Raw genomic sequence first — 26,001 nt, forward strand, 5'->3', positions numbered from 1 at the left:
TACACTGTATTCCACTGTAGTCTAATACACTGTATTCCACTGTAGTATATTGTAGTACACTGTATTCCACTGTAGTATATTGTAGTACACTGTATTCCACTATAGTATAATACACTGTATTCCACTGTAGTATATTGTAGTACACTGTATTCCACTGTAGTATATTGTAGTACACTGTATTCCACTGTAGTATAATACACTGTATTCCACTGTAGTATAATACACTGTAGTACACTGTATTATACTGTAGTACACTGTATTACACTGTATTACACTGTATTATACTGTAGTATATTGTAGTACACTGTATTCCACTGTAGTATATTGTAGTACACTGTATTCCACTGTAGTATAATACACTGTATTCCACTGTAGTATATTGTAGTACACTGTATTCCACTGTAGTATTATACACTGTATTCCACTGTTTTATACTGTATTATACTGTAGACAGGCTTCTTCTCTCCTACTGTAGATTAAACTGTTTTACTCTGTATTATACTCTATTATACTGTATTATACTGTATTCCACTGTATTATACTGTAGACAGGCTGCTTCTCTCCTACTGTAGATTAAACTGTTTTACTCTGTATTATACTCTATTATACTGTATTCCACTGTATTATACTGTATTCCACTGTATTATACTGTATTATACTGTATTATTCTGTATTATACTGTATTACACTGTATTATACTGTATTCCACTGTATTATACTGTAGACAGGCTGCTTCTCTCCTACTGTAGATTAAACTGTTTTACTCTGTATTATACTCTATTATACTGTATTACACTGTGTTACGCTGTAGAAAGGTTCATTCTCCCCTACTGTAGATTCCACTGTATTATCCTGTTTTACACTGTGTTACGCTGTAGAAAGGTTCATTCTCCCCTACTGTAGATTACACTGTATTATACTGTTTTACACTGTGTTACGCTGTAGAAAGGTTCATTCTCCCCTACTGTAGATTACACTGTATTATACTGTTTTACACTGTGTTATGATGTAGAAAGGTTCATTCTCCCCTACTGTAGATTACACTGTGTTACGCTGTAGAAAGGTTCATTCTCCCCTACTGTAGATTACACTGTATTATCCTGTTTTACACTGTGTTACGCTGTAGAAAGGTTCATTCTCCCCTACTGTAGATTCCACTGTGTTACGCTGTAGAAAGGTTCATTCTCCCCTACTGTAGATTACACTGTATTACGTGATATGATGCTGAGGCTACTCTATGCTATTAATACATCATATAGACTACCGGTCAAACGTTTTAGAACACCTAATCATTCAAGGGTTTTTCTTTATTTTTACTATGTTCTACATTGTAGAATAATAGTGAAGACATCAAAACTATGAAACAACACATATGGAATCATGTAGTAATCAAACACAATTTTCTATTTGAGATTCTTCAAAGTAGCCACCCTTTGCCTTGATGACAGCTTTGCACACTCTTGGCATTCTCTCAACCAGCTTCATGAGGTAGTCACCTGGAATGCATTTCAATTAATAGGTGTGCCTTGTTAAATGTTAATTTGTGGAATTAATGCGTTTCAGCCAATCAGTTGTGTTGTGACAAGGTAGGGGAGGTATACAGAAGATAGCCCTATTTGGTAAAAGACCAAGTCCATATTATGGCAAGAACAGCTCAAATAAGCAAAGAGAAACGACAGTCCATCATTACTTTAAGACATGAAGGTCAGTCAATACGGAACATTTCAAGAACTTTGAAAGTGTCTTCAAGTGCAGTTGCAAAAACCATCAAGCGCTAAGATGAAACTGGCTCTCATGAGGACCGCCACAGGAATGGAAGACCCAGAGTTACCTCTGCTGCAGAGGATAAGTTCATTAGAGTTACCAGCCTCAGAAATTGCAGCCCAAATAAATGCTTTACAGAGTTCAAGTAACAGACACATCTCAACATCAACTGTTCAGAGGAGACTGTGTGAATCAGACCTTCATGGTTGAATTGCTGCAAAGAAACCACTACTAAAGGACACCAATAAGAAGAAGAGACTTGCTTGGGCCAAGAAACACGAGCAATGGACATTAGACCAGTGGAAATGTGTCCTTTGGTCTGGAGTCCAAATTTGAGATTTTTGGTTCCATCCACCGTTTCTTTGTGAGACGCGGTGTAGGTGAACGGATGATCTCTGCATGTGTATTTCCCACCGTAAAGCATGGAGGAGGAGGTGTTATGGTGTGGGGGTGCTTTGCTGGTGACACTGTCTGTGATTTATTTAGAATTCAAGGCACACTTAACCAGCATGGCTACCACAGCATTCTGCAGCGATACGCCATCCCATCTGGTTTGGGCTTAGTGGGACTATCATTTGTTTTTCAACAGGACAATGACCCAACACACTTCCAGGCTGTGTAAGGGCTATTTTACCAAGAAGGAGAGTGATGGAGTGCTGCATCAGATGACCTGGCCTCCACAATCCCCCGACCTCAACCCAATTGAGATGGTTTGGGATGGGTCGGACGGCAGAGTGAAGGAATAGCAGCCAACAAGTGCTAAGCATATGTGGGAAGTCCTTCAAGACTGTTGGAAAAGCATTCCAGGTGAAGCTGGTTGAGAGAATGCCAAGTGTGTGCAAAGCTGTCATCAAGGCAAAGGGTGGCTATTTGAAGAATCTCAAATCTCAAATATATTTTCATTTGTTTAATACTTTTTTGGTTACTACATGTTTCCATATGTGTTACTTCATAGTTTTTATGTCTTCACTATTATTCTACAATGTAGAAAATAGTAAAAATAAAGAAAAACCCTGGAATGAGTAGGTGTGTCCAAACCTTTGACTGGTACTGTAGATGCTAGAGCAGGGTTCTTCAATTCCGGTCCTGGAGGGCCGAAACACTTCTGGTGTCCCGGGTCTGAATTAGCCCCTGATTAGAAGGAGAGGATGAAAAACAGAGGTGTTTCGGCCCTCCAGGACCGGAATTGAAGATCCCTGTGCTAGAGTATGTACCAAATTTGTTGCTGATCGGTGCAGCGGTTCTGGAGAAGAAGACGTATAATGTAGTCACCATGAAAATGGTCCATAATACCTCAAAAGCATATTACATTGCATGATCAGTTTGATTTTGTCCTAGGGCAATGTGTCCACATTTTGGCATCTATGGTCACAGTCAAATTTAGATGCATAAAGTATTGGTCTGAAGTGAGCTTTAAAAGGGCGTTCCTTACATAGTGCCTTATATACGGCTACATTAAAACCAACATAAACATGATTGGTTGCTACATGTGACTGTCTCCGTCTCCTAAAGAACATATTCTGGGCGTTCCCCTCATCTTTACCAGGCACAGGCAGGAACCAAGGATTGTTTATGATCAAACACACAGTGACACTATAACGGGCATATGTTTATATCTCTTGATATGTTTCACTCAGTGATGAAATGTGTCAAACGTGCTCAGGACTTTGTTTTTTTTTAACCTAATAAATCAGTTTTCCTGGCCAAAAATTAATTGAGGTGTGCGTTCATAAATGAATCAATGAATGAACGAATGAATGACTGTACTTCCTCCCCCCTGCCAGGTGTGGCGCTGGTGCGTGTCCTACCACACCAGGAAGTTCCGTGACAGCATGGCTCCAAACTACTACGAGACCTTACTGGGTGTGGCCAGAGACAAGGCTAATCCCGCCTCCAAACAGATAGAGCTTGACCTGCTGAGGACCTTGCCTAACAACAAACACTACTCCTCCCCCAGCGCCGAAGGAATACAGAAACTACGTAACGTCCTGCTAGCCTTCTCCTGGAGGAACCCCGACATAGGATACTGCCAGGGACTCAACAGGTACATAACTACTGCAGTACGACTACCATTCTATTACTACATTACTAGTATATAGGGCTATATGTCATACTACTAGTATATAGGGCTATATATCATACTACTAGTATATAGGGCTATATATCATACTACTAGTATATAGGGCTATATATCATACTACTAGTATATAGGGCTATATATCATACTACTAGTATATAGGGCTATATATCATACTACTAGTATATAGGGCTATATATCATACTACTAGTATATAGGGCTATATATCATACTACTAGTATATAGGGCTATATATCATACTACTAGTATATAGGGCTGGGCTATATATCATACTACTAGTATATAGGGCTATATATCATACTACTAGTATATGGGGCTATATGTCATACTAGTAGTATATAGGGCTATATATCATACTACTAGTATATAGGGCTGGGCTTTATATCATACTACTAGTATATAGGGCTATATATCATACTACTAGTATATAGGGCTATATGTCATACTACTAGTATATAGGGCTATATATCATACTACTAGTATATGGGGCTATATGTCATACTAGTAGTATATAGGGCTATATATCATACTACTAGTATATAGGGCTATATATCAACTACTAGTATATAGGGCTGGGCTTTATATCATACTACTAGTATATAGGGCTATATATCATACTACTAGTATATAGGGCTATATGTCATACTACTAGTATATAGGGCTATATATCATACTACTAGTATATGGGGCTATATGTCATACTACTAGTATATAGGGCTATATGTCATACTACTAGTATATAGGGCTATATATCATACTACTAGTATATGGGGCTATATGTCATACTACTAGTATATAGGGCTATATATCATACTACTAGTATATAGGGCTATATGTCATACTACTAGTATATAGGGCTGGGCTATATATCATACTACTAGTATATAGGGCTGTATATCATACTACTAGTATATAGGGCTATATATCATGCTACTAGTATATAGGGCTATATATCATACTACTAGTATATAGGGCTATATATCATACTACTAGTATATAGGGCTGGGCTATATATCATACTACTAGTATATAGGGCTATATATCATACTACTAGTATATAGGGCTATATGTCATACTACTAGTATATAGGGCTATATATCATACTACTAGTATATAGGGCTATATATCATACTACTAGTATATAGGGCTATATATCATACTACTAGTATATAGGGCTATATATCATACTACTAGTATATAGGGCATATATCATACTACTAGTATATAGGGCTATATATCATACTACTAGTATATAGGGGCTATATATCATACTACTAGTATATAGGGCTATATATCATACTACTAGTATATAGGGCTATATATCATACTACTAGTATATAGGGCTATATATCATACTACTAGTATATAGGGCTATATATCATACTACTAGTATATAGGGCTGGGCTATATGTCATACTACTAGTATATAGGGCTATATATCATACTACTAGTATATAGGGCTATATATCATACTACTAGTATATAGGGCTATATATCATACTACTAGTATATAGGGCTATATATCATACTACTAGTATATAGGGCTATATATCATACTACTAGTATATAGGGCTATATATCATACTACTAGTATATAGGGCTGGGCTATATGTCATACTACTAGTATATAGGGCTATATATCATACTACTAGTATATAGGGCTATATATCATACTACTAGTATATAGGGCTATATATCATACTACTAGTATATAGGGCTATATATCATACTACTAGTATATAGGGCTATATATCATACTACTAGTATATGGGGCTATATGTCATACTAGTAGTATATAGGGCTATATATCATACTACTAGTATATAGGGCTGGGCTTTATATCATACTACTAGTATATAGGGCTATATATCATACTACTATTATATAGGGCTATATGTCATACTACTAGTATATAGGGCTATATATCATACTACTAGTATATAGGGCTATATATCATACTACTAGTATATAGGGCTGGGCTATATGTCATACTACTAGTATATAGGGCTATATATCATACTACTAGTATATAGGGCTATATATCATACTACTAGTATATAGGGCTATATATCATACTACTAGTATATAGGGCTATATATCATACTACTAGTATATAGGGCTATATATCATACTACTAGTATATGGGGCTATATGTCATACTAGTAGTATATAGGGCTATATATCATACTACTAGTATATAGGGCTGGGCTTTATATCATACTACTAGTATATAGGGCTATATATCATACTACTATTATATAGGGCTATATGTCATACTACTAGTATATAGGGCTATATATCATACTACTAGTATATGGGGCTATATGTCATACTAGTAGTATATAGGGGCTATATATCATACTACTAGTATATAGGGCTATATATCAACTACTAGTATATAGGGCTGGGCTTTATATCATACTACTAGTATATAGGGCTATATATCATACTACTAGTATATAGGGCTATATGTCATACTACTAGTATATAGGGCTATATATCATACTACTAGTATATGGGGCTATATGTCATACTACTAGTATATAGGGCTATATGTCATACTACTAGTATATAGGGCTATATATCATACTACTAGTATATGGGGCTATATGTCATACTACTAGTATATAGGGCTATATATCATACTACTAGTATATAGGGCTGGGCTATATATCATACTACTAGTATATAGGGCTATATATCATACTACTAGTATATAGGGCTATATATCATACTACTAGTATATAGGGCTATATATCATACTACTAGTATATAGGGCTATATGTCATACTACTAGTATATAGTGCTATATATCATACTACTAGTATATAGGGCTATATGTCATACTACTAGTATATAGGGCTATATATCATAGTACTAGTATATAGGGCTATATATCATACTACTATTATATAGGGCTATATATCATACTACTAGTATATAGGGCTATATATCATACTACTAGTATATAGGGCTATATATCATACTACCAGTATATAGGGCTGGGCTATATATCATACTACTAGTATATAGGGCTATATATCATACTACTAGTATATAGGGCTATATATCATACGACTAGTATATAGGGCTATATATCATACTATTATTATATAGGGCTATATATCATACTACTAGTATATAGGGCTATATATCATACTACTAGTATATAGGGCTATATATCATACTACTAGTATATAGGGCTGGGCTATATATCATACTACTAGTATATAGGGCTGGGCTATATATCATACTACTAGTATATAGGGCTATATGTCATACTACTAGTATATAGGGCTATATATCATACTACTAGTATATAGGGCTGGGCTATATGTCATACTACTAGTATATAGGGCTATATATCATACTACTAGTATATAGGGCTGGGCTATATATCATACTACTAGTATATAGGGCTATATGTCATACTACTAGTATATAGGGCTATATATCATACTACTAGTATATAGGGCTGGGCTATATGTCATACTACTAGTATATAGGGCTATATGTCATACTACTAGTATATAGGGCTATATATCATACTACTAGTATATATGGCTATATGTCATACTACTAGTATATAGGGCTATATATCATACTACTAGTATATAGGGCTATATGTCATACTACTAGTATATAGGGCTATATGTCATACTACTAGTATATAGGGCTATATATCATACTACTAGTATATAGGGCTATATGTCATACTACTAGTATATAGGGCTATATGTCATACTACTTGTATATAGGGCTATATATCATACTACTAGTATATAGGGCTGGGCTATATGTCATACTACTAGTATATAGGGCTATATGTCATACTACTAGTATATAGGGCTATATGTCATACTACTAGTATATAGGGCTATATGTCATACTACTAGTATATAGGGCTATATATCATGCTACTAGTATATAGGGCTGGGCTATATGTCATACTACTAGTATATAGGGCTATATATCATACTACTAGTATATAGGGCTATATATCATACTACTAGTATATAGGGCTATATGTCATACTACTAGTATATAGGGCTATATATCATACTACTAGTATATAGGGCTATATATCATACTACTAGTATATAGGGCTGGGCTATATGTCATACTACTAGTATATAGGGCTATATATCATACTACTAGTATATAGGGCTATATATCATACTACTAGTATATAGGGCTATATATCATACTACTAGTATATAGGGCTATATATCATACTACTAGTATATAGGGCTGGGCTATATGTCATACTACTAGTATATAGGGCTATATGTCATACTACTAGTATATAGGGCTATATATCATACTACTAGTATATAGGGCTGGGCTATATGTCATACTACTAGTATATAGGGCTATATGTCATACTACTAGTATATAGGGCTGGGCTATATGTCATACTACTAGTATATAGGGCTATATGTCATACTACTAGTATATAGGGCTATATATCATACTACTAGTATATAGGGCTATATGTCATACTACTAGTATATAGGGCTATATATCATACTACTAGTATATAGGGCTGGGCTATATGTCATACTACTAGTATATAGGGCTATATATCATACTACTAGTATATAGGGCTATATATCATACTACTAGTATATAGGGCTATATATCATACTACTAGTATATAGGGCTATATGTCATACTACTAGTATATAGGGCTATATATCATACTACTAGTATATATGGCTATATGTCATACTACTAGTATATAGGGCTGGGCTATATGTCATACTACTAGTATATAGGGCTATATATCATACTACTAGTATATAGGGCTATATATCATACTACTAGTATATAGGGCTATATATCATACTACTAGTATATAGGGCTATATATCATACTACTAGTATATAGGGCTATATATCATACTACTAGTATATAGGGCTATATATCATACTACTAGTATATAGGGCTATATATCATACTACTAGTATATAGGGCTATATATCATACTACTAGTATATAGGGCTATATGTCATACTACTAGTATATAGGGCTATATATCATACTACTAGTATATAGGGCTATATATCATACTACTAGTATATAGGCTATATATCATACTACTAGTATATAGGGCTATATGTCATACTACTAGTATGTAGGGCTGGGCTATATGTCATACTACTAGTATATAGGGCTATATGTCATACTACTAGTATATAGGGCTATATATCATACTACTAGTATATATGGCTATATATCATACTACTAGTATATAGGGCTATATGTCATACTACTAGTATATAGGGCTATATATCATACTACTAGTATATAGGGCTATATATCATACTACTAGTATGTAGGGCTATATATCATACTACTAGTATATAGGGCTATATATCATACTACTAGTATATAGGGCTATATATCATACTACTAGTATCTAGGGCTATATATCATACTACTAGTATATAGGGCTATATGTCATACTACTAGTATATAGGGCTATATATCATACTACTAGTATATAGGGCTATATGTCATACTACTAGTATATAGAGCTATATATCATACTACTAGTATATAGGGCTATATATCATACTACTAGTATATAGGGCTATATGTCATACTACTAGTATAAAGGGCTATATATGATACTACTAGTATATAGGGCTATATATCATACTACTAGTATATAGGGCTATATGTCATACTACTATTATATAGGGCTATATATCATACTACTTGTATATAGGGCTATATATCATACTACTAGTATATAGGGCTATATATCATACTACTAGTATATAGGGCTATATATCATACTACTAGTATATAGGGCTATATATCATACTACTAGTATATAGGGCTATATATCATACTACTAGTATATAGGGCTATATATCATACTACTAGTATATAGGGCTATATATCATACTACTAGTATATAGGGCTATATATCATACTACTAGTATATAGGGCTATATATCATACTACTAGTATATAGGGCTATATGTCATACTACTAGTATATAGGGCTATATATCATACTACTAGTATATAGGGCTGGGCTATATGTCATACTACTAGTATATAGGGCTATATATCATACTACTAGTATATAGGGCTGGGCTATATGTCATACTACTAGTATATAGGGCTATATGTCATACTACTAGTATATAGGGCTATATGTCATACTACTAGTATATAGGGCTATATATCATACTACTAGTGTATAGGGCTATATATCATACTACTAGTATATAGGGCTATATATCATACTACTAGTATATAGGGCTATATGTCATACTACTAGTATATAGGGCTATATATCATACTACTAGTATATAGGGCTATATATCATACTACTAGTATATAGGGCTATATGTCATACTACTAGTATATAGGGCTATATGTCATACTACTAGTATATAGGGCTATATATCATACTACTAGTATGTAGGGCTGGGCTATATGTCATACTACTAGTATATAGGGCTATATATCATACTACTAGTATATAGGGCTATATATCATACTACTAGTATATAGGGCTATATATCATACTACTAGTATATAGGGCTATATATCATACTACTAGTATATAGGGCTATATATCATACTACTAGTATATAGGGCTATATATCATACTACTAGTATATAGGGCTATATATCATACTACTAGTATATAGGGCTATATGTCATACTACTAGTATATAGGGCTATATATCATACTACTAGTATATAGGGCTATATATCATACTACTAGTATATAGGCTATATATCATACTACTAGTATATAGGGCTATATGTCATACTATTAGTATATAGGGCTATATATCATACTACTAGTATATAGGGCTATATGTCATACTACTAGTATATAGGGCTATATATCATACTACTAGTAATGTAGGGCTGGGCTATATGTCATACTACTAGTATGTAGGGCTGGGCTATATGTCATACTACTAGTATATAGGGCTATATGTCATACTACTAGTATATAGGGCTATATGTCATACTACTAGTATATAGGGCTATATGTCATACTACTAGTATATAGGGCTATATGTCATACTACTAGTATATAGGGCTATATATCATACTACTAGTATATAGGGCTATATATCATACTACTAGTATATAGGGCTGGGCTTTATATCATACTACTAGTATATAGGGCTATATATCATACTACTAGTATATAGGGCTATATATCATACTACTAGTATATAGGGCTGGGCTATATGTCATACTACTAGTATATAGGGCTATATATCATACTACTAGTATATAGGGCTATATGTCATACTACTAGTATATAGGGCTATATGTCATACTACTAGTATATAGGGCTATATATCATACTACTAGTATATAGGGCTATATATCATACTACTAGTATATAGGGCTATATGTCATACTACTAGTATATAGGGCTATATATCATACTACTTGTATATAGGGCTATATGTCATACTACTAGTATATAGGGCTATATATCATACTACTAGTATATATGGCTATATGTCATACTACTAGTATATAGGGCTGGGCTATATATCATACTACTAGTATATATGGCTATATGTCATACTACTAGTATATAGGGCTATATATCATACTACTAGTATATAGGGCTATATGTCATACTACTAGTATGTAGGGCTGGGCTATATGTCATACTACTAGTATATAGGGCTGGGCTATATATCATACTACTAGTATATAGGGCTATATGTCATACTACTAGTATATAGGGCTGGGCTATATGTCATACTACTAGTATATAGGGCTGGGCTATATGTCATACTACTAGTATATAGGGCTATATATCATACTACTAGTATATAGGGCTATATATCATACTACTAGTATATAGGGCTGGGCTATATGTCATACTACTAGTATATAGGGCTATATGTCATACTACTAGTATATAGGGCTGGGCTATATGTCATACTACTAGTATATAGGGCTATATATCATACTACTAGTATATAGGGCTGGGCTATATATCATACTACTAGTATATAGGGCTATATATCATACTACTAGTATATAGGGCTGGGCTATATATCATACTACTAGTATATAGGGCTATATATCATACTACTAGTATATAGGGCTATATGTCATACTACTAGTATATAGGGCTATATATCATACTACTAGTATATAGGGCTATATATCATACTACTAGTATATGGGGCTATATGTCATACTACTAGTATATAGGGCTGGGCTATATGTCATACTACTAGTATATAGGGCTATATATCATACTACTAGTATATGGGGCTATATATCATACTACTAGTATATAGGGCACGATGATATGGTGTGTGGTTCTTCCACTACGACTCTGGAAACCATGCAGTTTATTAGGCTACAGATGAAATAGGCCTTATTTATGACAAACTTCACAGGGCGGTGAAAGTGCACGATGACGAGCTTGATGCTCCTTTTCAGTAAATATTTAGGGTTTTATACTGGTGACATGATGATCGATGCTTGACTGCTGTTTGACAAATACAAATAATCTCTCTCTTATCCATAATAACCTCATCATGTAGACTAGCCCACCTTCACAGTCTATCCGCCCTGTATCTATGAGCTGTTGGCTAGAGGCCAAGACCACAGTCTACCCGCCCTGTACCTACGAGCTGTTGGCTAGAGGCCAAGACCACAGTCTACCCGCCCTGTACCTACGAGCTGTTGGCTAGAGGCCAAGACCACAGTCTACCCGCCCTGTACCTACGAGCTGTTGGCTAGAGGCCAAGACCACAGTCTACCCGCCCTGTACCTACGAGCTGTTGGCTAGAGGCCAAGACCACAGTAGGCACATTAGTTTTTAACACAAGTGTTTGTGACAACAATATCAGTAGAGTTAGAAACACATTCAACTTTAGGTTTTTATTTGTTACATGAAAACTTCAAAATAAAAAAATTTGCGTCATCACACACTGATTTTCATCTGCAATTTTGGTGGAAACAAACCATTGGTGGGAAAATGTGCATATTTCCTTTATTTTTATTTTTTTAGAGCATTTGTATGAAAATCTGTCGCCAATTGGATGGAAACATGTTATGACCATATATTTTCAATGGATTCAATGGCAGTTCTTACTTTCGCCACAAGGGGCATTGTGCCGATTTCTAGGGGTTATTTTGGTACCTGCACTGCCTCACAGGCAAGATTCATGGCAAAAAAGTACATTGAGTTTCATCACTCAGTTATTACATTTATATTACATTTAACAAACCAAGCATTGAAATACTGTTATGTAAGGTCAAGTAGAAATCCAAACCGGTCCATTCATCAATAGCGTTAAATCCACAACATCAATCCCTCCACAGCCTCATAGAGGATCTAGATACATATTCTATGCTCTCTGGATTACAACCAAATTATGATAAATGTACTATATTATGTATTGGATCACTAAAAAATAAAAATTGTACATTACCATGTAGTTTACCAATAAAATGGTCTGATGGTGATGTGGATATACTCGGAATACATATCCCAAATGAAACAAATGATCTCACTCCAATACATTTTAATAGAAAGTTAGCAAAAATAGATAAGATCTTACTACCATGGAAAGGTAAATACCTGTCTATTTGTGGTAAAATCACCCTGATTAATTCTTTAGTATTATCCCAGTTTACCTATTTGCTGATGGTCTTGCCTACTCCTAGCAACCTGTTATTTAAATTATATGAGAAAAAAATATTCCATTTTGATTTGGAACGGCCAAAATTAAACAGGCCTATTTATATAATGAATATGAATTCGGAGGACAGAAATTATTAAATATATCACTAAAAGATTCAGTCATACAAAAGTTATACTTAAATCCGAACTGGTTCTCTAGCAAATTAGTAAGATTGTCTCACCCAATGTTCAAGAATGGCCTTTTCCCCTTTATTCAGATTACAACCTTTCACTTTCAGTTATTTGAAAAGGAAATCATCTCCCAAATATCACTATTTCTAAAACAAGCAATAGAAAGTTGGTTGCAATTTCAATTGAATCCTCCAGAAACGATAGAAAAATGATGCAACAAATATAGTGGTTAAACACAAATATACTAATTGATTTTTAAAAATGAAAAAATGTTTAAAAAGGTATAATCTTCTTAAATGATATCATCGGTAGGACTGGTGGAGTTATGTCGCACATGCAGCTAACAAAAACATATGGAAATGTCTGCTCTACCCAAAATTACAACCAAATCATTGCAGCATTACTGCAAAAATGGAAGAGGAAAGTGGAAGGGGGAAAAAGTAAGGAACTTGTCTGTCGGCCCTGCATTAAAGAACATCATTGGTTAAAGACAATTGTGATAAATAAAAAAGTATACCACTTTCATTTAAGGACCAAAGGATTGACAGCCGTCCCATATGGATTTCAAAATAGTTGGGAAGAGATTTATGACGTACCGATTCCATGGCACATGGTTTACGCAAAACGACGCCGGACTCCAGGCTCTGTCGTAGCTGGCCGCGACTGGGAGACCTATGGGGCGGCGCACAATTGGCCCAGCGTCGTCCAGGGTAGGGGAGGGAATGGCCGGCAGGGATGTAGCTCAGTTGGTAGAGGATGGCGTTTGCAACGCCAGGGTTGTGGGTTCGATTCCCACGGGGGGCCAGTATGAAAAAATAATAATGTATGCACTCACTAACTGTAAGTCGCTCTGGATAAGAGCGTCTGCTAAATGACTAAAATGTAATGTAATGCAATGTAAATGGATTCAAAATGTAGAATTTTTCAATTTAAATTATAATACAAAATTCTTGCTACCAATAGAATGTTATTTATATGGGGGATACAATCTTCCCAGCTCTGCAGATTTTGCTGTGAAGAGACAGAATCATTTGTTTTGGTACTGTCCATTTGTAGCTTGTTTTTGGACACAGGTCCAGGAATGGCTAAAGGATTGCAATATTTACCTGGAGCTAACCCTGCAGATAGCATTACTGGGTGATCTGAAAAGTCATAGTCAATCGATCAATAATATAATAATACTTTTAGCAAAAATATTTATTTGTAATTTACAATCTGTAGAAACAATGAGAATAGAAAGGTTCAGAACTTTTGTGAAACATCACAGTACGGTTGAAATATATATGGCAAATAGAAATCCAATATGGATGGTGTTAAGAGATAGATGGGAGGTGTTGAATGGAGCTGAAGGATGGGACTAATAACAACAACTAATAACAACAAGATAACTAATGTAAAGCATACTGAGTCCATAATAAGTATATAGGTTGTATGTTGGGAGCTTTTGGGAAAGAGCACAGTTAGAAAAATATGACATATAGAAGCAAACCGGATGGACATCAAGAAAATGATCGGAGAGGTTGAGAGTAGAAGAAGTTCAGGAGAAAAAACAAACAAAATAAAACTATTATAAAATTGACTGTGTCCATAAAATGTATATAGTATGTATAAGCTGGAAGTAGAGGCCTGGGCGTTGTTGTTCACTAGTTTACTCCAATTAGGGAAAGGGGTGGTGGGGTAGGAAAGTAATAAAGGGAAATATATTTAGAAAAAGGATATGTGTATGTATGTATGTATGTATGTATGTATGTATGTATGTATGTATGTATGTATGTATATTTATTTATTTATATATATATACACATATATGTATATGTATTTACAGTTGAGGTCGGAAGTTTACATACACCTCAGCCAAATACATTTAAACTCAGTTGGGATGGTGTTCTCCGGCTTGCAAGCGTCCCCCTTTCTCCTCCAAACATAACGATGGTCATTATGGCCAAACAGTTCTATTTTTGTTTCATCAGACCAGAGGACATTTCTCCAAAAAGTACGATCTTTGTCCCCATGTGCAGTTGCAAACAGTAGTCTGTCTTTTTTATGGCGGTTTTGGAGCAGTGGCTTCTTCCTTGCTGAGCGGCCTTTCAGGTTATGTCGATACAGGACTCATTTTACTGTGGATATAGATACTTTTTTACCTGTTTCCTCCAGCATTGTAGAATAATAGTGAAGACATCAAAACTATAAAATAACACATATGGTATCATGTACTAACCAAAAAAGTGTTAAACAAATCAAAATATATTTTATATTTGAGATTCTTCAAATAGCCACCCTTCGCCTTGACGACAGCTTTGCACACTCTTGGCATTCTGTACAAAGTAAGGTACAAACAACGCGAAAACACACACAATAGCAGAAGTGGTTAGGAGCCGTAAAACGGCAGCCATCTCCCCCGTGGTTAGGAGCCGTAAAACGGCAGCCATCTCCCCCGTGGTTAGGAGCCGTAAAACGGCAGCCATCTCCCCCGTGGTTAGGAGCCGTAAAACGGCAGCCATCTCCCCCGTGGTTAGGAGCCGTAAAACGGCAGCCATCTCCCCGTGGTTAGGAGCCGTAAACGGCAGCCATCTCCCCGTGGTTAGGAGCCGTAAAACGGCAGCCATCTCCCCGTGGTTAGGAGCCGTAAAACGGCAGCCATCTCCCCCGTGGTTAGGAGCCCGTAAAACGGCAGCCATCTCCCCCGTGGTTAGGAGCCGTAAAACGGCAGCCATCTCCCCCGTGGTTAGGAGCCGTAAAACGGCAGCCATCTCCCCCGTGGTTAGGAGCCGTAAAACGGCAGCCATCTCCCCGTGGTTAGGAGCCGTAAAACGGCAGCCATCTCCCCCGTGGTTAGGAGCCGTAAAACGGCAGCCATCTCCCCCGTGGTTAGGAGCCGTAAAACGGCAGCCATCTCCCCCAGCGCCATTATATTATTCCATGTTTATTACGATGACCACTACAGATAACTAGAGGTGCTACTATGTTATGATGACCACTACAGATAACTAGAGGTGCTACTATGTTATGATGACCACTACAGATAACTAGAGGTGCTGCTATGTTATGATGACCACTACAGATAACTAGAGGTGCTGCTATGTTATGATGACCACTACAGATAACTAGAGGTGCTACTATGTTATGATGACCACTACAGATAACTAGAGGTGCTGCTATGTTATGACCACTACAGATAACTAGAGGTGCTGCTATGTTATGATGACCACTACAGATAACTAGAGGTGCTGCTATGTTATGACCACTACAGATAACTAGAGGTGCTACTATGTTATGATGACCACTACAGATAACTAGAGGTGCTGCTATGTTATGATGACCACTACAGATAACTAGAGGTGCTGCTATGTTATGATGACCACTACAGATAACTAGAGGTGCTGCTATGTTATGATGACCACTACAGATAACTAGAGGTGCTACTATGTTATGATGACCACTACAGATAACTAGAGGTGCTGCTATGTTATGATGACCACTACAGACAACTAGAGGTGCTGCTATGTTATGATGACCACTACAGATAACTAGAGGTGCTGCTATGTTATGATGACCACTACAGATAACTAGAGGTGCTGCTATGTTATGATGACCACTACAGATAACTAGAGGTGCTGCTATGTTATGATGACCACTACAGATAACTAGAGGTGCTGCTATGTTATGATGACCACTACAGATAACTAGAGGTGCTGCTATGTTATGATGACCACTACAGATAACTAGAGGTGCTGCTATGTTATGATGACCACTACAGATAACTAGAGGTGCTGCTATGTTATGACCACTACAGATAACTAGAGGTGCTACTATGTGATGACCACTACAGATAACTAGAGGTGCTGCTATGTTATGATGACCACTACAGATAACTAGAGTTGCTACTATGTGATGACCACTACAGATAACTAGAGGTGCTGCTATGTTATGATGACCACTACAGATAACTAGAGGTGCTGCTATGTTATGATGACCACTACAGATAACTAGAGGTGCTACTATGTGATGACCACTACAGATAACTAGAGGTGCTGCTATGTTATGATGACCACTACAGATAACTAGAGGTGCTGCTATGTTATGATGACCACTACAGATAACTAGAGGTGCTGCTATGTTATGATGACCACTACAGATAACTAGAGGTGCTGCTATGTTATGATGACCACTACAGATAACTAGAGGTGCTACTATGTTACGATGACCACTACAGATAACTAGAGGTGCTACTATGTTATGACCACTACAGATAACTAGAGGTGCTACTATGTTATGATGACCACTACAGATAACTAGAGGTGCTGCTATGTTATGATGACCACTACAGATAACTAGAGGTGCTGCTATGTTATGATGACCACTACAGATAACTAGAGGTGCTGCTATGTTATGATGACCACTACAGATAACTAGAGGTGCTGCTATGTTATGATGACCACTACAGATAACTAGAGGTGCTGCTATGTTATGATGACCACTACAGATAACTAGAGGTGCTGCTATGTTATGATGACCACTACAGATAACTAGAGGTGCTGCTATGTTTGATCCTGTGGGAGGAAGATGTTGTCCTATTATCAGTGTTCTCCTCTCCCAGGCTGGCAGCCATAGCGTTGCTGTACCTGGACCAAGAGGATGCCTTCTGGTGTCTCATCACTATCGTAGAGGTCTTCATGCCCCGGGATTACTACACCAAGACCCTGCTGGGATCACAGGTACACTACTACACCACTACTACACCACTACTACCCCACTACTACACCACTACTACACCACTACTACACCACTACTATATCACTACTACACCACTACTACACCACTACTACACCACTACTATATCACTACTACACCACTACTACACCACTACTACACCATTACTACATCACTACTACACCACTACTACACCACTACTACACCACTACTACACCACTACTACACCATTACTACACCACTACTACACCATTACTACACCACTACTACACCACTACTACACCACTACTACACCACTACTACACCACTACTACACCACTACTATATCACTACTACACCACTACTATATCACTACTACACCAAGACCCTAATGGGATCACAGGTACACTACTACACTCAATCAATCAATCAATTTTATTTTATATAGCCCTTCTTACATCAGCTAATATCTCGAAGTGCTGTACAGAAACCCAGCCTAAAACCCCAAACAGCTAGTAATGCAGGTGTAGAAGCACGGTGGCTAGGAAAAACTCCCTAGAAAGGCAAAACCTAGGAAGAAACCTAGAGAGGAACCAGGCTATGAGGGGGTGGCCAGTCCTCTTCTGGCTGTGCCGGGTGGAGATTATAACAGAACCATGCCAAGATGTTCAAAAATGTTCATAAGTGACAAGCCATTACTATATCACCACTACACCATTACTATATCACTACTACACCACTACTACACCACTACTACACCAAGACCCTGCTGGGATCACAGGTACATTACTATATCACTACTACACCACTACTACGCCATTACTATATCACTACTACACCACTACTACACCACTACTACACCAATACCCTGCTGGGATCACAGGTACACTACTACACCACTACTACACCACTACTACACCACTACTACACCATTACTATATCACTACTACACCACTACTACACCACTACTACACCACTACTACACCAAGACCCTGCTGGGATCACAGGTACATTACTATATCACTACTACACCACTACTACACCATTACTACACCACTACTACACCACTACTACACCACTACTACACCACTACTACACCACTACTACACCACTACTACACCATTACTACACCATTACTACACCACTACTACACCACTACTACACCATTACTACACCACTACTACACCATTACTACACCACTACTACACCACTACTACACCAATACCCTGCTGGGATCACAGGTACACTACTACACCATTACTACACCACTACTACACCACTACTACACCACTACTACACCATTACTACACCATTACTACACCATTACTACACCACTACAACACCACTACTACACCATTAATACACCATTACTACACCACTACTACACCACTACTACACCATTACTACACCATTACTACACCATTATTACAACATTACTACACCACTACCACACCATTACTACACCATTACTACACCACTACTACACCACTACTACACCACTACTACACCATTACTACACCATTACTACAACACTACTACACCACTACTACACCACTACTACACCACTACTACAACATTACTACACCACTACTACACCACTACTACACCACTACTACACCATTACTATATCACTACTACACCACTACTACACCACTACTACAACACTACTACAACACTACTACAACATTACTATATCACTACTACACCACTACTACACCACTACTACACCATTACTACATCACTACTACACCACTACTACACCATTACTACACCACTACTACACCACTACTACACCATTACTACACCACTACTACACCACTACTACACCATTACTACACCACTACTACACCACTACTACACCACTACTACACCACTACTATATCACTACTACACCACTACTATATCACTACTACACCACTACTACACCACTACTACACCACTACTACACCATTACTACACCACTACTACACCACTACTACACCACTACTATATCACTACTACACCACTACTACACCACTACTACACCACTACTACACCACTACTACACCATTACTACACCACTACTACACCACTACTACACCATTACTACACCACTACTACAACATTACTACACCACTACTACACCACTACTACACCACTACTACACCTTTACTACACCACTACTACACCACTACTACATCACTACTACACCACTACTACACCACTACTACACCATTACTACACCACTACTACACCACTACTACACCACTACTACACCATTACTACACCACTACTACACCACTACTACACCACTACTATACCATTACTACACCACTACTACACCATTACTACACCACCACTACACCATTACTACACCATTACTACACCACTACTACACCACTACTACACCACTACTACACCATTACTATATCACTACTACACCACTACTACACCATTACTACACCACTACTACAACATTACTATATCACTACTACACCACTACTACACCATTACTACACCATTACTACAACATTACTATATCACTACTACACCATTACTACACCACTACTACACCACTACTACACCACTACTACACCATTACTACACCACTACTACACCACTACTACACCACTACTACACCACTACTATACCAAAAACCTAATTGTCTTGTTGCCAGAGTTCTCATGTTGCCCTGGTGTGGATTATGTTCTTTTCATGTGATAAATCAATGCATCAGCAGACAGCATGATGACTAACTCAGCAGGACAACAATGTGTCAGCAGACAGCATGATGACTAACTCAGCAGGACAACAATGTGTCAGCAGACAGCATTAGGACTAACTCAGCAGGACAACAATGTGTCAGCAGACAGCATTAGGACTAACTCAGCAGGACAACAATGTGTCAGCAGACAGCATTAGGACTAACTCAGCAGGACAACAATGTATCAGCAGACAGCATTAGGACTAACTCAGCAGGACAACAATGTGTCAGCAGACAGCATTAGGACTAACTCAGCAGGACAACAATGTATCAGCAGACAGCATTAGGACTAACTCAGCAGGACAACAATGTGTCAGCAGACAGCATGATGACTAACTCAGCAGGACAACAATGTGTCAGCAGACAGCATTAGGACTAACTCAGCAGGACAACAATGTGTCAGCAGACAGCATTAGGACTAACTCAGCAGGACAACAATGTGTCAGCAGACAGCATTAGGACTAACTCAGCAGGACAACAATGTGTCAGCAGACAGCATGATGACTAACTCAGCAGGACAACAATGTATCAGCAGACAGCATGATGACTAACTCAGCAGGACAACAATGTGTCAGCAGACAGCATTAGGACTAACTCAGCAGGACAACAATGTGTCAGCAGACAGTATTAGGACTAACTCAGCAGGACAACAATGTGTCAGCAGACAGCATGATGACTAACTCAGCAGGACAACAATGTATCAGCAGACAGCATTAGGAATAACTCAGCAGGACAACAATGTGTCAGCAGACAGCATTAGGACTAACTCAGCAGGACAACAATGTATCAGCAGACAGCATTAGGACTAACTCAGCAGGACAACAATGTATCAGCAGACAGCATTAGGACTAACTCAGCAGGACAACAATGTGTCAGCAGACAGCATTAGGACTAACTCAGCAGGACAACAATGTGTCAGCAGACAGCATTAGGACTAACTCAGCAGGACAACAATGTGTCAGCAGACAGTATTAGGACTAACTCAGCAGGACAACAATGTGTCAGCAGACAGCATGATGACTAACTCAGCAGGACAACAATGTATCAGCAGACAGCATTAGGAATAACTCAGCAGGACAACAATGTGTCAGCAGACAGCATTAGGACTAACTCAGCAGGACAACAATGTATCAGCAGACAGCATTAGGACTAACTCAGCAGGACAACAATGTATCAGCAGACAGCATTAGGACTAACTCAGCAGGACAACAATGTGTCAGCAGACAGCATTAGGACTAACTCAGCAGGACAACAATGTGTCAGCAGACAGCATTAGGACTAACTCAGCAGGACAACAATGTGTCAGCAGACAGCATTAGGACTAACTCAGCAGGACAACAATGTATCAGCAGACAGCATTAGGACTAACTCAGCAGGACAACAATGTATCAGCAGACAGCATTAGGACTAACTCAGCAGGACAACAATGTGTCAGCAGACAGCATTAGGACTAACTCAGCAGGACAACAATGTGTCAGCAGACAGCATTAGGACTAACTCAGCAGGACAACAATGTGTCAGCAGACAGCATTAGGACTAACTCAGCAGGACAACAATGTATCAGCAGACAGCATTAGGACTAACTCAGCAGGACAACAATGTGTCAGCAGACAGCATTAGGACTAACTCAGCAGGACAACAATGTGTCAGCAGACAGCATGATGACTAACTCAGCAGGACAACAATGTGTCAGCAGACAGCATGATGACTAACTCAGCAGGACAACAATGTGTCAGCAGACAGCATTAGGACTAACTCAGCAGGACAACAATGTATCAGCAGACAGCATGATGACTAACTCAGCAGGACAACAATGTGTCAGCAGACAGCATTAGGAATAACCAGGGCCATATATTTTGAGAGTTGGGACAACTTTTAGAATTATTTATTTTTTCTAATTCTAGACTTTCAGTTACATATCATTATTGAAATACACCCAATGTGATGTTACCCATTAACATTAACATGGCTCTCAAAGAATGTTATAGTCAAGGGTTGGAACCTATTCAGGGAACAGAACCCAAAACCGGCAAATAACAATATTATTTTAGGAACAGAACCTGAACCGAAAACGAAAGTGATGTATACTGTTCCGGAACAGAACCATTATTTTAAAACTATGGGAACCAGTTAATAACGTTGTTTTAAGTTCCATGCATTTTTTTCCAGTCCCACAAAAATCTCATCAAAGCTCCTTTGCAAAGCCCCCACTCTGTCAGTCAGAAACGTATTCCAGCGTCCTCCTGCCAGCTGGACATCATTACCACTGGGTGGGTGTGTGTAGGTTACCTGCCCCTCCCCTGTGAAGCATGGCTTACTGTAGCCTACTGACCGCCTGCCCCTCCCCTGTGAAGCATGGCTTACTATAGCCTACTGACCACCTGCCCCTCCCCTGTGAAGCACGGCTTACTGTAGCCTACTGACCACCTGCCCCTCCCCTGTGAAGCACGGCTTACTGTAGCCTACTGACCACCTGCCCCTCCCCTGTGAAGCATGGCTTACTGTAGCCTACTGACCACCTGCCCCTCCCCTGTGAAGCATGGCTTACTGTAGCCTACTGACCACCTGCCCCTCCCCTGTGAAGCATGGCTTACTGTAGCCTACTGACCACCTGCCCCTCCCCTGTGAAGCATGGCTTACTGTAGCCTACTGACCACCTGCCCCTCCCTCCCCTGTGAAGCATGGCTTACTGTAGCCTACTGACCACCTGCCCCTCCCCTGTGAAGCATGGCTTACTGTAGCCTACTGACCACCTGCCCCTCCCCTGTGAAGCATGGCTTACTGTAGCCTACTGACCACCTGCCCCTCCCCTGTGAAGCATGGCTTACTGTAGCCTACTGACCACCTGCCCTCCCCTGTGAAGCATGGCTTACTGTAGCCTACTGACCACCTGCCCCTCCCCTGTGAAGCATGGCTTACTGTAGCCTACTGACCACCTGCCCCTCCCCTGTGAAGCATGGCTTACTGTAGCCTACTGACCACCTGCCCTCCCCCTGTGAAGCATGGCTTACTGTAGCCTACTGACCACCTGCCCCTCCCTCCCTGTGAAGCATGGCTTACTGTAGCCTACTGACCACCTGCCCCTCCCTCCCCTGTGAAGCATGGCTTACTGTAGCCTACTGACCACCTGCCCCTCCCCTGTGAAGCATGGCTTACTGTAGCCTACTGACCACCTGCCCTCCCCTGTGAAGCATGGCTTACTGTAGCCTACTGACCACCTGCCCCTCCCTCCCCTGTGAAGCATGGCTTACTGTAGCCTACTGACCACCTGCCCCTCCCCTGTGAAGCATGGCTTACTGTAGCCTACTGACCACCTGCCCCTCCCCTGTGAAGCATGGCTTACTGTAGCCTACTGACCACCTGCCCCTCCCCTGTGAAGCATGGCTTACTGTAGCCTACAGACCACCTGCCCCTCCCCTGTGAAGCATGGCTTACTGTAGCCTACTGACCACCTGCCCCTCCCCTGTGAAGCATGGCTTACTGTAGCCTACTGACCACCTGCCCCTCCCTCCCCTGTGAAGCATGGCTTACTGTAGCCTACTGACCACCTGCCCCTCCCTCCCCTGTGAAGCATGGCTTACTGTAGCCTACTGACCACCTGCCCCTCCCTCCTGTGAAGCATGGCTTACTGTAGCCTACTGACCACCTGCCCCTCCCTCCCTGTGAAGCATGGCTTACTGTAGCCTACTGACCACCTGCCCCTCCCTCCCCTGTGAAGCATGGCTTACTGTAGCCTACTGACCACCTGCCCTCCCCTGTGAAGCATGGCTTACTGTAGCCTACTGACCACCTGCCCCTCCCCTGTGAAGCATGGCTTACTGTAGCCTACTGACCACCTGCCCCTCCCCTGTGAAGCATGGCTTACTGTAGCCTACTGACCACCTGCCCTCCCCTGTGAAGCATGGCTTACTGTAGCCTACTGACCACCTGCCCCTCCCCTGTGAAGCATGGCTTACTGTAGCCTACTGACCACCTGCCCTCCCCTGTGAAGCATGGCTTACTGTAGCCTACTGACCACCTGCCCCTCCCCTGTGAAGCATGGCTTACTGTAGCCTACTGACCACCTGCCCCTCCCCTGTGAAGCATGGCTTACTGTAGCCTACTGACCACCTGCCCCTCCCCTGTGAAGCATGGCTTACTGTAGCCTACTGACCACCTGCCCCTCCCTGTGAAGCATGGCTTACTGTAGCCTACTGACCACCTGCCCCTCCCCTGTGAAGCATGGCTTACTGTAGCCTACTGACCACCTGCCCCTCCCCTGTGAAGAATGGCTTACTGTAGCCTACTGACCACCTGCCCCTCCCCTGTGAAGCATGGCTTACTGTAGCCTACTGACCACCTGCCCCTCCCCTGTGAAGCATGGCTTACTGTAGCCTACTGACCACCTGCCCTCCCCCTGTGAAGCATGGCTTACTGTAGCCTACTGACCACCTGCCCCTCCCCTGTGAAGCATGGCTTACTGTAGCCTACTGACCACCTGCCCCTCCCCTGTGAAGCATGGCTTACTGTAGCCTACTGACCACCTGCCCCTCCCCTGTGAAGCATGGCTTACTGTAGCCTACTGACCACCTGCCCCTCCCTGTGAAGCATGGCTTACTGTAGCCTACTGACCACCTGCCCCTCCCCCTGTGAAGCATGGCTTACTGTAGCCTACTGACCACCTGCCCCTCCCCTGTGAAGCACGGCTTACTGTAGCCTACTGACCACCTGCCCCTCCCCTGTGAAGCACGGCTTACTGTAGCCTACTGACCACCTGCCCTCCCCTGTGAAGCACGGCTTACTGTAGCCTACTGACCACCTGCCCCTCCCTGTGAAGCACGGCTTACTGTAGCCTACTGACCACCTGCCCCTCCCCTGTGAAGCATGGCTT

General features: G+C 39.8%; 1 protein-coding gene across 1 annotated transcript in view; it reads left to right on the forward strand.

Moving 5' to 3' along the window:
• The window catches only part of tbc1d2b (TBC1 domain family, member 2B), a 183,728-nt gene that overhangs the window by 115,700 nt on the left and 42,027 nt on the right, over positions 1-26,001 (forward strand). The window contains exons 12-13 of the mRNA XM_045212784.1: positions 3,549-3,808; positions 18,297-18,414. Of these exons, the coding sequence (XP_045068719.1) occupies positions 3,549-3,808; positions 18,297-18,414 (378 nt within the window). The remainder of the gene's footprint in view (positions 1-3,548; positions 3,809-18,296; positions 18,415-26,001) is intronic.

This window comes from Coregonus clupeaformis, unplaced genomic scaffold, assembly GCF_020615455.1.
Source record: "Coregonus clupeaformis isolate EN_2021a unplaced genomic scaffold, ASM2061545v1 scaf0051, whole genome shotgun sequence".
In the NCBI taxonomy this organism is placed as follows: Eukaryota; Metazoa; Chordata; class Actinopteri; order Salmoniformes; family Salmonidae; genus Coregonus; species Coregonus clupeaformis.